The 12,715-nt window shown below is 66.0% G+C and overlaps 3 protein-coding genes across 3 annotated transcripts in view; 1 reads left to right on the top strand and 2 right to left on the bottom strand.

Annotated features, from left to right (window-relative positions):
• The first annotated feature begins 3,419 nt into the window (after window positions 1–3,419).
• LOC121666048 (beta-enolase-like) lies at window positions 3,420–4,187 on the top strand. The gene has a single exon (XM_042031079.1). It carries the CDS (start codon window positions 3,812–3,814, stop codon window positions 4,079–4,081), a length of 270 nt encoding a protein of 89 aa, XP_041887013.1. The 5' UTR covers window positions 3,420–3,811; the 3' UTR covers window positions 4,082–4,187.
• Window positions 4,188–5,339: 1,152 nt separating this feature from the next.
• Window positions 5,340–7,527, bottom strand: SPAG7 (sperm associated antigen 7). The gene is made up of 7 exons (XM_042031077.1): window positions 7,362–7,527; window positions 6,930–6,997; window positions 6,745–6,833; window positions 6,290–6,374; window positions 6,125–6,214; window positions 5,777–5,933; window positions 5,340–5,571 (listed from the first exon to the last, which is right to left on the bottom strand). The coding sequence occupies exons 1-7, from the start codon at window positions 7,510–7,512 to the stop codon at window positions 5,441–5,443; spliced, it is 771 nt and encodes a 256-aa protein (XP_041887011.1). The 5' UTR covers window positions 7,513–7,527; the 3' UTR covers window positions 5,340–5,440.
• Window positions 7,528–7,757: 230 nt separating this feature from the next.
• Window positions 7,758–12,715, bottom strand: part of LOC121666049 (calmodulin-binding transcription activator 2-like) — an 8,335-nt gene continuing 3,377 nt past the window's right edge. The window contains 16 exon segments of the mRNA XM_042031080.1: window positions 7,758–8,149; window positions 8,398–8,472; window positions 8,558–8,700; window positions 8,981–9,001; window positions 9,104–9,175; window positions 9,274–9,479; window positions 9,833–9,968; window positions 9,970–10,053; window positions 10,126–10,295; window positions 10,786–11,020; window positions 11,209–11,287; window positions 11,456–11,655; window positions 11,865–11,989; window positions 12,199–12,336; window positions 12,417–12,540; window positions 12,637–12,713. Of these exon segments, the coding sequence (XP_041887014.1) occupies window positions 8,086–8,149; window positions 8,398–8,472; window positions 8,558–8,700; window positions 8,981–9,001; window positions 9,104–9,175; window positions 9,274–9,479; window positions 9,833–9,968; window positions 9,970–10,053; window positions 10,126–10,295; window positions 10,786–11,020; window positions 11,209–11,287; window positions 11,456–11,655; window positions 11,865–11,989; window positions 12,199–12,336; window positions 12,417–12,540; window positions 12,637–12,713 (1,949 nt within the window). The 3' untranslated portion in view covers window positions 7,758–8,085.

Below are 12,715 nucleotides of genomic sequence, written 5' to 3'. Positions count from 1 at the left end.
CCCCCCCCCCCCACCCCCGCCAGTCCCGGCCTCTCACCGTGATATTGGCGAAGGTCTTGCCGGGGGCGGCGGCCCAGACGGCGGGGGTGTCGCGATAGCCGACGATTGCGGCATCCTGGCAGGTGCCGTCCGCCAGCAGCGTCTCCACGTAGGGCGCCCACCCGCTCATGGCGGCGGCGGGCGGGCGGGCGGGGCGGGGAGGCGTGGCCTGCCGCGGGGGGCGGGGCTGCGCCTGGGAAGGGGCGGGGTTTTCGTCCGGCGCCGGCGCAGTGCGACCCGAGCGCGGCGGCGGCGGAGAAGCGGCGGCGGCGCCGCGCGGCGGTTTTCATAGGGGACGGCAGGGGGCGGGGCCTGAAGGGGCGGGGCCTGAAGGGACGGGAACGCCCCGCGCGTCCCGGAGGGCGCGCGGCGATGGGGGGGGGGGGGGGCTTTGTATCGCGACCCTTCCCTCATTGTCGCGACGTCTTCCTCCCATTGCGATCCCCCGCGTTGTCCCAGCCCCCACTGTTATCGCGATGCCCGCACTCCCATTATTGTGAACCCTTCCCTTATTGCGCCCACACCTCCCCTCAATGCAATCCCCTCGTATTCTGGATCCGGCGATTATCACAACGCATCGGCCCCCGTTATTCAAACACCCCCTCAGTATCCCGACACTCGCTTCCGTTATTCCGACCCTCCCCGTTACCTCGACCCCCACCCCTTCTTGTGCCCCCTCTCCCCCGTTAGTCCGACTCCCCCCCCGTTATCGCGACAGCCCCGCGGTTATCGTGATCCCTCCCGACTAATAACGAATCCCCCGTTATTGCGCCACCTCCCCCTATATTGTGAATCACGGTTTTTCTGATACACACACGTCCTTATCGCGACACCCCGCCCCGCGCTGGGCCCTACGTGCAGCCCCGAACGGGGGTCGCTAGCGGGGGATGGGAGTTCAATGTGGGTCTGGGGGTGCAGGACTCCCGCCCCTCCCCCCGTGGGTCGCGGTTTGACTCAGACCCGGGCGGGACTTTCCGGGGGGAGGGGGGAGGGGCAGCGGTTTCACTTCCTGCCCCGGAGTGGGGGAGGGGTCCGGCGGTTGAGGACAGGGAAGGGGGAGACCAAGGCATTCGGGATCGTCTCTCCCCGAGGGGGGCCGAGGGTGCCACGACCCCCAGAGCCGGATTGGGGGGGTCTAGGGCTCGTGAGGGCGTCCGTTCCACCCCCCATAAAAGGCCCGGACCCGCCCCCCCGGCGAGAAGTTCCCCGGGAAGTGGTCAAAGCCACCGCCCCTCCCCCACGCTGTGGCGCCCATGGGGCTGAGTCGCCCCCCTCCCCCCCTTCGGTAGTCCTTCGGGGTTGAACTCCCCCCCCGCAAAGGACCTTCTGCACCCCCAAAACCTTGTCCCCCCAATTCGCCCCCTCCCCTTCTGGCTGGGGCTGTTTCTCCCAGGGCCTCCAGGCGGTGCTCCAGCCCCCCGGCTGGGGGTCGTGTTATCGTGACCTTTAAGGGGGGCTAAAAATAGCCCCAAAGCCAGGGGGAGACGCCCAAGGACCATCACCAAGTGCTACCAGCCCCGGGCACTTGGGGCACCACCCCTAACCCCCAGCAGGGGCTCAATTTGACCACGGTCCCTCCAGGGGAGAGGGGCAAAGAGAAGGGGATAAATTATCCCGTCGGCCCCTGTGGGGGAGGTGGAAGGGTCCCAGGCAGAGGCAGCACTGGGTGAGAGGGGCCTGGACCCGCCCTGGGCCCCTTTGAATGTCCCGGGTGCTGGGGAGAGGGGTCTGGGCTCACTCAGGGTCCCCCGTGGGATGGGGGGACATAGGGCCAGCTCAGGGCACCTGGACACAGGGGTTCCATCCCCGGGAGCTGGGGGGGGCCTCTGTGGAGTCCAGGGTCAGGCTGGGATGCCCTTGACCTTGGCTTTGACCCCTGGGTCCCCTACCCCACACAGCCATGTCCATCCAGAAGATCATGGCCCAGGAGATCCTAGATTCCCATGGGAATCCCACAGCAGAAGTGGATCTGTTTACAGCCAAGGGTGTGGAGGGACAGGGGGGGTGTTGGGGTGGGGGGGCTCATGGGGGGGTTTGAGGACTTGGAGGAGGCTCAGGGTTGTGGTGGAATGTATCAGGAGTGCTGGGGACATGGAGAGTCCCAGGGCAGGCAGTGACAGTCCCCTCCTACCCCAGGATGGTTCTGGGCAGCTCTTCCCAGTGGAGCCTGCACTGGGATTCACAAGGCCCTGGAGCTCCAGGATGGGGATGAGAGCCGCTACATGGGCAAAGGCGGGACTTTGGTAAGCTGGGACCTCGAGAAAGGGGGAAAGTGGGCACGGCCAGTGACTCCCAAAAACATTCAGGGACCCCCAAGACCCTGAAAGTCCCAAGGAGGTACCCTAAAACCCAAACAGATCCCCCCCAAGAGCCAACAATCCCTCCAGTGACCCCCCCAATGGTCCAACCAGACCCCTCGAGAGCCTACAACAACCCCAAGACCCACTTGGGTCCTCCAAGAGCTCCCAGGATTCAAATAGATCCCCCATGATCAGCTGCCTCCCCCGCAATGACCCTCCAAGACCCAACTGCATCCTCTACACCCCCACCCAAGACCCAACTGCATCCCCTAAACCACCCCTCAACACCCATCTCATTCCCCCCAAGACAAAACAAGCCCCCCAACCCTTCCCACATCCCCAAATCCCCACGTGTCAGGTCAGAGGTCACACCTTCTGCCCCCTCCAGGGGTCCTGAAAGCCATGGAACACATCAACAAGACCCTGGGCCCAGCTCTGGTGGAGAAGGTGCATGTGAGGGAGGGGCAGGAGGAATTGGGGGACACTTAGGGGTAGGCAGGGAGGCCAACACTCCCTCCCCATACCCCAGAAACTCAGCATGGTGGAGCAGGAGAAGATCAAGGTCACGATTGAGATGGACGGCAGCGAGATTGGTTGGGTTTTGGGGTCACATCATGAATTTGTGGTAATTAGAGAGAGGTCATGGGGCAGTGGGGCAGGAGTGAGAAAGGGCAGGAGGTGGAGGGGGGGCACCTGGACACCTGGGTCCATCTGCCTTTGGAGGGAGGGCAATTAAGGGGGGTGGTCTTCAGGCCTGGATGCCCAGGTCCCCTTGGCCAAGGGTCAGCATTGAGCGTGTCCACGTATGGGGTCCCTGTGGTCTCTGGAGGGATTTGGGGGACCAAGAGCGATTTGGGTCCTGGTTGCCCCAGGTCTGTCTCTGCTGGGGTGGGGGTTCAGGGGAGATTTGGGGATTCAGGGGGAATTTAGGCCCAGCTCCCTGGGTGCCCTTCCAGCGCTGGAGCTTCTGAAAGCAGCCATTGGGAAGGCTGGGTACATGGACGAGGTGGCCATCGGGATGGACACGGCAGCCTCTGAACTCTGCCATGAGGGCAAATATGACCTGGACTTCAAATCCCCCCCTGGATCCCAAGCTCTTCATCACCGGGGAGCAGCTGGGGCAGCTCTACCAGAGCTTCATCAAGGACTACCCTGCTGAGCACTGGGATGAAACTGAGAGGGCACTGGGAGGGACTTCGATGGCACTGGGAAGGCACTGGGAAGGCACTGGGAAGGCACTGGGAAGCAGGGGAGTGACACTGAGAAGGACTGCGACGCACTGCAGGGCATTGGGATGACCTGGAATGGACTGGGGCGTAACTGGGAGGTACTGGAAAGGCAGCTGGGGACTCTGATAGCTGATACAAGGCCGTGCCCAGGGCCGCAGGGTGGTCACTGTCCCTCTCCCACACCCCCAGGTGACTGGGCCATATTGGTGCACACTGGTACATCCTGGTGGCTGTTTCCCCACCATGGTGTCAGTTGAGGACCCCTTTGAGCAGGATGACAGGGATGGCTGGAAGCAGTTCTTGACACAGGCAGACATCCAGGTGGTGGACAACGATCTGACAGCGACCAACCCAAAACTCATCGCACGGGCGGCCAAACTGCAGGCACGCAGCTGCCTCCTGCTCAAGGTCAACCAGATCAGATTGGTCACCAAGTCCATCCGGGCGCGAGTCCTCCGAATCCTCGTGCAACTCCCTGTGCAAATGCCCCGCACCGAGTCCATGCAGGTGTGATCCTCGTGTGACCCCACACCCTTGCGCGGGGGTCATCGTCCCCGCGTAACCCCCTCATTACAGAGTCCATCCGGGTGTGAGCGCACGTGCAAATCCCCCACAGCTGAGGCCATCCAGGTGTGACTGCACACACAAATTCACACAAACTCTTGTGAAAACCCTGACCACAGAAGCCATTCAGGCTGAGTCTGTGCAAACCCTCCTGCGAATCTCTGTGAAAGCCCCCGGCTCACCGTGTCCATCCAGGCGCGAGTGCGCAGGCAAATCCTTGCACAAACCCTCGGGAAAAGGCTCCTTGGGAAGAGGCCTTGTGCAAACTCATACGAGGCAAGGCCTCTGCACAAAAATCTCTCATGGAAATGCCCCTCATCATCCAGTGCAAAGCCCTTGTGTGAAAACCTCAGGCACAACCCTCATCCCAGCTCATGTCCCCATGTCACCTCCCGTGACCCTGCCTGTGTACCTCCACAGGTGCAAGCTGGCCCAGAGCTACAGCTGGGGGGTCATGGTGAGTCACCGCTCGGGCGAGACTGAGGACACCCTCATTTCGGACCTCGTCGTGGGGCTCTGCGCTGGCCAGGTGAGTCCCAGCATCCCCTGTCACCCCCCTGGTTCCCCCATGACACCCTCCATTGTCCCCCATCGCCCCCAGATCCAGACGGAGGCTCCCTGTTGCTCGAAGCGCTTAGCCAAGTACAGCCAGCTGATGAGGCGAGGGGTCTCCACATCTGTGTCCCCTCCCTTGTCCCCAAATCTGTGTGCGTCCCCCCTTGTCCCCACATGTCCCCAGGGGTCCCTGCTGCCTCCATGTCCCCACATCCCCCACAGAGAGCTGGGGGGGTGCCCAAGCCCATCCCCATGTCCCCCCCAGGAGTGTCCTTGTCCCTGTGAGTCCCACATGTGCCCCCGCCCCTTCCCCAACCCCCCCACGTCTGCTGACCCCTGGATCACCCCCATGTCACCCCACTGAGCTCTCATCCCCCCCAGGATTGAGGAGGTCCTGGGGGATGGGGCCAAGTTCACGGGGCGCAAATTCCAAAATCCCAAGGCCACGTAGGACGGGGAGAGGCAGAGAGGCCCACCCTGCCCCCCCCCGCCAAGGGGTTCCCCCCACTTCGTGAAGTAAACTTCATGAAGTACCAGGAGCTCCCCACTCATGCTTTGTTGGGAGCAGCGGGACACGCACACACACAATCTGGGATATGGGGGTGCCCCCCCTCACCACAACTGCCCCCCAAAACAGACATGGGGACCAGGCCAGGAGATGAGGTGCTTTATCACCCCTGCTGTGCATCCCTGTCACCCTCCCCCACACTGTTAAATACCCCCGGGGGCTACAGCCCCCCCACCACCCTCCTATCACACAGAGGGGCCCCCGGGGCCCCCCCCGGCCCCGCCCTCGTCCTCTGCCTGCCGCAGCCGCTTCTTGGCCCGGATCTCGTTCATGGCCTCTTCGATGGAGCGCGTGTCCCGCTTGTTGGCCACCGGCACTGGGGGGGCACAGGGTGGAACCAGGTGGCTGTGACTCCCACAGCGACCCCCCAGCCCTCCATCGAGAGCCTAGGTATTAGGGTGCCCAAAACTCCCCCGGGAAGGGATCCAGGTATCCAGGACACCTCCAGGCCTCCTGGAGCCCCGGGACCCTCCTGGACCATCACAGACTCCCTCGGGACCTCCCCGGGACCCCCTGCTCACCACAGCCATACGCCTTGTTGGCCTCCATGGTGCGGGCAGCAGCTTTGGCGGCGTCGGAGCCGATCAGGTGCCGATATTTGTCTTTGTAGTCGTTGGGGGGACCCGGGGGGGCCGGGCCGCGCTCAAGCTCCGCCTCCTCCTGCTGTGCCGCCAGCTCCTGGGGGCAAGGCGTCAGCAACAAGCCCCGCCGTACACCACCCGCTCAGGCCGCACCCACCAAGCCTGTGCCACACCCATATAAGCCCTGCCCCCACTGTGAGTGCATGCCACACCCATCTGGCCATGCCCTGTTGGGCCCCACCCATATCGCAATTAAGTCCCGCCCCACGGCCACTAAGCCCCGCCTACCCGGAGGCGACGCCGCTCCTCAGCTCGGGCCGGGTCCCACTCCTCGCCGCGCCGATACGCGTCCAGCTCCTCGTCCGACGGCGCGAACTCCTGGGGACACTGGCATCGCCCTGTGTTCCCTCACCTCCCCTGGTCCTCCCCACAGTGTCTCCCGCCATCCCCCACCTTTTTGAACACCATTACGTAGCGACTGTCCTCGTCATCTCCAAAGGAGAAGGATGTCAGCCCGGCCACCTCCGCCACGTCGTGCCTGGGGGAACAGGGAACTGCTGGCACTGGGGCTCCCCAGAGGGGTCCTTCCCCCCCTCACAAGGGTCCCCAACTGCCCCAGAGTACAGCTGCCATCCTGGTGTGCTCCTGTCCTGCCCCGTGTCTCCAGTGTCCAACGCCAGTGTTCACAGTATTGCCCCAACAGTGCAGCCATAGTTTCCCCAGTGTCCCCAGTATCCTCCCAAGTGCCCTCCCATCCCCACGTCCCTCAGGGTCCCCAATGTTCTCCCAAGCGCTCTCAGTGTCCCCTCTGCCCCGCCCCTGCCCTCCCAGTGTCCCCCTAGTGCCCCGCAGAGCACACAGTACTCCCCCAGTGCCCACCTTCCCAGTGTGCCCAGGGCCCCACTCACAGGATGCTCCTCTCAATCTTGTTCATGGGCTGGAACCGGCGCCGGGGCTCCCCGGTGGCCTGGATGAACTGGGACACCTCCTGCTCCATCTGGGGATACACGGGCAGTCCAGGGGGGCCCAGGAATTTGGGGGGGCCCATGAAGAGTAGCCCGAAATGCCCAGTGATGCCCGTCCCCCCACTCACCCTCTTTCTGAACTCGACCTTCTGGCGCTTCTCCTGCTCCTGCAGCTTCTTCATGCGAGCGGCTTGTTCTGGAGCGGACAGGGAGGGTCAGGTCGGCAGGGACCCCCCCCAAAACCTCCGGGGGGCGGAGGGGGCAGGGCCAGCACCATCCCGGGGATGTCACTGAATGGGCGGGGCGTGACCTGGGATGGGCGTGGCGTGGGGCGTGGCCAGACCCCCCCTCCCCCCGTCAATCAGGAGAGCAAGCGCGTGCACAGAGAGGGAGCGGAGCCAGCAGCCCGCGCGCGGCGGGGTCTCGCGTGAGGGTGGGCGCCGGGAGTGGGGGGGGTTGCGAGGGCGAAGAGCCGGGACGCACCGCTCCCCGCCCCGACCGGTCGGTGCCCCCCCCCCGCCTTCCCCCGGTGTCTCCGCGTCCTCCCCAGCCCCGCTGACCCCGCGCCCGGCGCCGCGTCTCGCCGTCGGCGGCGGCGGGCGGCCGCTCCATGGAGCTCAGGATGGAACCCAGCAGGTCCAGCTCCGCCATCTTGCGACGGGGCGATGCGTGACGCCGCGCGCGGGCCGCGGCCCCGGCGTCTTGCGTCATCGCGTCGGGGACGTAGGAGGGCCCGGCCTCTGGGGAAAGGGGCGGGGCGTTCTGGAGAGGGCGGGGGACTGGGCGCGGCCTCGCCGCAAAGGGGCGTGGTCTTGCCGCAAGGGGCGTGGCCTGGCCTTTAAAGGGCCCGCCGGGGTCTGCCCGTGAGGGGCCGCCACTCCCCGCCCCCAACAATGTCCCCTCCCTCCCAATGTCCCAGTGTCCCTCTCCACACATAAACACACACACGCATCGGGTCTTTTACTCCCTCTTCCTCGTTTTTTAATGGAACTTTGTACAAAGAGCCCACACGGGGCAGGGGGAGAGTGGGGCATGCGGGGGGGGGGGGGCTGGGTACAGGGGCGAGTGAGGAGGGGGCGTGGGGTGGCTCTTCCCCCTTCTTCCCCTCCCCACGAGCCCTCCAGGGAGACCCAGACACACAAAAACGCCTGGGGGACACAGGGAGGGGAGCACCCCCCATGCCTGGGCTCCCCTGCAAGAGGGGGTAGTGAGGCCCCCCCAATGTCTGGGTCCCCGGGGGGGCGGTGGAGCCCCTCCAGTGCCTGGATCCCCAGTGTGGGTGGGTCACGAGGCCAGGCCCCGCGTCTGTAAACTGTCCACCTCCTTGTTCTGCTTTAGTTCCTCCATCCTGAGCGAGGAAACACGAATTGGGGAGGGGGGGGGCAGGCTCTGTTGAGACTCTGCCCCCATGGTGTCACCTGTCCCCAACCCCCCCAGTGTCACCTGCTTCCACCCACCTCTGGGTGACATCTCCCAGCCACACAACACCTCAACCCATGTCCCTGTGTTGCCCCGCAATGTCCCCATTTCCCCTCACTGTGTCCGACCCAGTCCCCGACCCTGTCCCCTCCCTGTCCCTCCACAACGTCCCCGTACCGGTGGCGGCAGCGCCGCAGGAACCTCATGATCTTCCGGGCTGCCTGGTCCTGCTTGAGGGTGAGGAAGGTGCTCCTGGGGGAAAATGGAGTGGAGGGTGAGGACCTCTCTGTCCCCAGTACCCCTTGTCCCCAGTGCCCCTCAGTGCCCCTCAGTGCACCGGTGCTGGCGGAGGCTACGGAAGCGCTGCTGGATGAGCACGGCCGCGCGCCGGCGCCGCTGGAATCGCTTCTGCTCCGCGTAGCTCCGGAACTTGCTCTGGATCAGGATGGCGGCCTGCGTCATCCGCTGGAACAGGGCGAACTGGGGGGACAGGAGGATACCAGTGTCACAGCACCCTCAAACAGGCGCCCCAATGTCACCCCAGTGTCCCAGCACTCCTGCGTCATCCGCTGGAACAGGGCGAACTGGGGGGACAGAGGGGATACAGAGGGGGGCACTCCAATGTCACCCCAATGTCCCAGCATCCTCAAACGAGGGCCCCCACGTCCATGTGTTCCAGAGCCCAGGCATCCAGAGACCCCAAAACAGTTCCGAAAATGTGGGTGCCCCCCTCCAACACTCCCCAGGGAAACCCTGTTACCTTCAGAGCGATCCAGGTCAGCTTGTGGGGCAGAGAGAGAGGGTTGGGGGGGGGGTCTGGGGTGCCCGGGGGGTACCCAGGAGGGGTCCACGGGGTTTTCAGGTTCCCCCCACACCTCAGTACCTGCTTGTACTTGCGGTAGCAGCGCTGGATGACGGCAGCCGCCAGCTCCTGCTGCTCCTTCAGCCTCCGGCCCTGGGGGCAGCGACAGGGATTGCGGGGCTCAGCGGTGCCGGGGAGGCCCCAGAGAGGCCCCAGGGGGTTTTGGGGTGCCGGGAGCAGGGGGTACACACCCGGTACTTGCGGAAAGCACCCTGGACAAGGCGTGCGGCCTCATAGAGCTCGTGCTGCTCCTGGTCACTGAGGGTGAGCAGGGCCACGGCCCCCCCCTCACCCCGCGCCCCCCCTGACGCGTTCAGGAACTCAGCCCAGCCCGCGGCCGAAGGGGGGGGGCGGCCGCTCGGGCACCCCCGGGGACCCCCGGGAGGCTGCCTCTGCTCTGGGGAACACACAGGACACAGGAGGGTCAGGGGGGAGGGGAGAGGATGGGAGACACCCCCCCAGGGAGGAATCTGAGTGTCATGGAATGTCCCCAAGAGGACACTGCGGTCTTCCAGGAGCCAGAGAGTTGTCCCCCCCCCCCGGTGGGGTACTGGGGTTTTGCAGAATGTGGGAGACCCCCGCCATGGGGACGCTGGGGTATCATAGGACGTAAAGGGCCCTCCCAACAGATACTGGGATGTTCCAGGCCACGGGGGAATCCCCAAGAGTATCCTGGGGTGCTGCCAGATGTGGGTGACCCCCCCCAGGGATCTGAGGGTGCCCCCGGACACCCCCCAACCCCAGGAGTACCTGTGGGGAGGTGCAGGGGGACGGTCAACACTCTCCAGGTAGGTGGCCAGCCAGGCCATGGCGGCACCAAGCCCTGCTGGCCCAGCTGGCCCCGGCGTCCCGAGGGTCCCCCCTGCTGATCCCAATGCTCCCAGTGCCCCCGGTGGCCCCCCCGGTGCCTCCTGCTTGATGCGTTCAGGGGTTGCCTCGATGATCTGTCGTGCCAGTGTCACCACCTCGGCCTAGGGCAGGGGGGACGTTGGGACTCTCCTGCGCTGGGGGTGTCCCGAGCCCTGGCTGTCCCCCGCCTTTACCTGCAGGGTGTCGGAGGGTGGGGCCAGGGCATCCTCGGGGGGGCTGGAGGGCACTGCCACCCCCCAGCTCTCATCCTCGGAGGGACCAGGGGGGCCGGGGGGCAGCGGGACGGAGCCAGGACCCTCCGAGAGCCCCGACGGGGACGACAGGCTGCTGGCTGTGCTCAGCCCTGGTGACAGGGGGGACATGGCAGCGGGGTTTAGTCCTGGAGAGACACACCTTGAGGGGAAGGGGGGACACGCAGGGCATGGGGAGAGGACAGGGGACACCATGGGGACACGCCAGGGACACAAAGAAGCTGGGGAGGACAGAGGACAAGAGGGACATGGGATGCACAGGGAACACAAAAGGGGGGGGACAAAGAACGTGGAGGGGGAACTTGGGGACACCTGGATCCACAAAGATGTGGGGGAGGACAGGGGACACGGTGGGGGACACGGTGGGGGACACAGCGGGGAAAGGCTGGAGGGGACCAGCGATGCCCTGGGGGCACATGAAGGGGGGCAGGGGGACAGGGAGGGAATATGGTGACAGTGACAGCGGTCAGGAGCAGTGAGGGGACACGGTGACAGTGGCCACACCACGGTGGTGATGACCAGGAGCCCGGGAAAGGACACAGTGACAGAGGACAGGAAGGGGACAAGGTGCCAGTGCCATACCTGTGTCGGGGCTGGCAGAGAGCGGGGAGGGGATGCGCAGCCCGGGCAGGTGACAGTGCGGGGACGTGGGTGACACCTGCAGCTCCTCGAGGCGGGTGACCAGGGCCAGGTGGCCGCGGGCACGTGCCAGGGCCAGTGGCAGCCGCCCCAGGGTGTCGGGGACGGCCAGCGCCCGCCGGTCCCAGCGGCACAGCCGCTCCGCCGCCTCCCGGTGCCCCAGGGCACACGCCCACATCTGGGGACACGGTGACACGTGTCAACAGGGTGTCCCCAAGGCGTCCCCCATCCCGAGACGCCGTCCCTTCCTGAGCCACCACCCCACGCCCCATCCCCTTGCTGCCACTGCATTCCCAGCCCTGCCACCGTGTCCCCACTGTCACCACCGCGTCCCCAGGGCCCTCAGTGTCTGCAGTGTCCCCTTACCAGGGGGGTGCAGGAGAAATGGTCCACGTTGAGGGGGTCGATCTCCTGCTCCAGCTCCAGGCTGTCAGCTGCCAGCATCCTGCAGGAACAGGAAGGGACACAGACAGGTGTCACATCCAGTCGGGGACACAGCCTGGAGGGGCTCACCTCTACTTAGGAGCATGGCCCGGGGGGATCACCATCACTATCCCCACCTCGTGCCAGTCCGGGTCCCCAACCAGCCCCTGTCCCCAGGTGCCCTGCTCACCGCCAGCGCCGCAGAGCCTCCACGAGGCTGGCGTAGCCCTGGGCGGCCGCCAGGTGCAGCAGCGTCATCCCACGGAACGTCACCCCGTGCGCCAGCATCGAGGTCCCCGATGTCCCCAGCGACGTCCCCGGCCAGCCCGGCCGTGCCATCATGGCCTCGCAGATGGCCACCACCCGCGCCTCAAAGGATGACCCCGGCCCCTGTCCCCAGGGGGCATGTCAGGGGACACCAGGGCACAAGGAGAGGTGTGTGGCGGACCCCAGGGAACGCCAGCCTATTCCAGCAGATGCCGGGGACGCCGCGCAACACCGGAGTACATTAGAGGATATCGGGGACATCACAGGACACGAGCGAGCACCAGGGATCTTCAGGGGCCATGTGGTGACTCAAGTGTTGGGGGAGGCCTCACCTGCTCAGGGCGGGTCTCAGACGGGGCCCCCCGTGGGGGCAGAAGGGGCGCGGGGGGGGGCAGGGCCCCCAGACGCGTCTCCAGCTGCTCCAGGCGCTCCAGGATGGACAGACGGAACTGGGCCTCTGGCAGAGCAGGGACCCAGGGGTGAGGGAGGCACACCCCAAACACCCTGACCCCGAATAGTGTCACCCCACAGGGAGGACAGGTGTAGGATCCCCATAACGGGACCCCAACAAGATCTCAGGTGTCTGGGTGCCACCCCCCGAGGGCATGAGCCGTTTCAGGGTGTCCCGTCCCGTTCTGGGGGGGGTCCTGGGGTGTCCTCGCTCACCGTCCAGTGCCAGCCAGTCCAGCTGTGCCCCGGGGGGGCCCCGGGCTGCCCCCCGTGCCCGATACTCGAACGGGGCCGCGGCCGAGAGCAGCCGGGGGGGACAGGCCACGCGCAGGGCGGCCACGCCGGCCTCGTGGGCTGTGGGGGGGACACGGAGGTGGGGTCAGCGCTGCAGGAAGGGGGGACACGAGCGGGGACCCCGCCGCGGGGACACTCACGGGGGCAGTAGCAGCGCAGGACACCCGGCTGGACCAGCGCGGCCGGAACCGAGGTACGGTCGAAGAGACAGGAGTAGGCGCCGGGGTCCCCCCATGGGCCCGTGATCAGCACCTTCACCCCGCCCTGGGGGAACACGGGGGGGGTCACTGGGGACCCCTGGGGATGGGAGGAGAGAGGGCAAGGGGGAAGAGGACACCCCCCCCTCCCCAAAGCGCTCACCTCAGGGTAGGACCACTCTGGGGAGAAATCGGTGATGGCCACAGGGGAGTCGCTGGGGGGGGCCGGGGGGGACGAGGGA

The sequence above is a fragment of the Corvus kubaryi genome, unplaced genomic scaffold (genome assembly GCF_017639235.1).
Source record: "Corvus kubaryi isolate FWS band 111438036 unplaced genomic scaffold, C.kubaryi_AGA036_p1.0 37335, whole genome shotgun sequence".
Taxonomy (NCBI): Eukaryota; Metazoa; Chordata; class Aves; order Passeriformes; family Corvidae; genus Corvus; species Corvus kubaryi.
The sequence above is the reverse complement of the archived record's forward strand: the minus strand, read 5'-3'. Positions and strand labels throughout refer to the sequence as shown.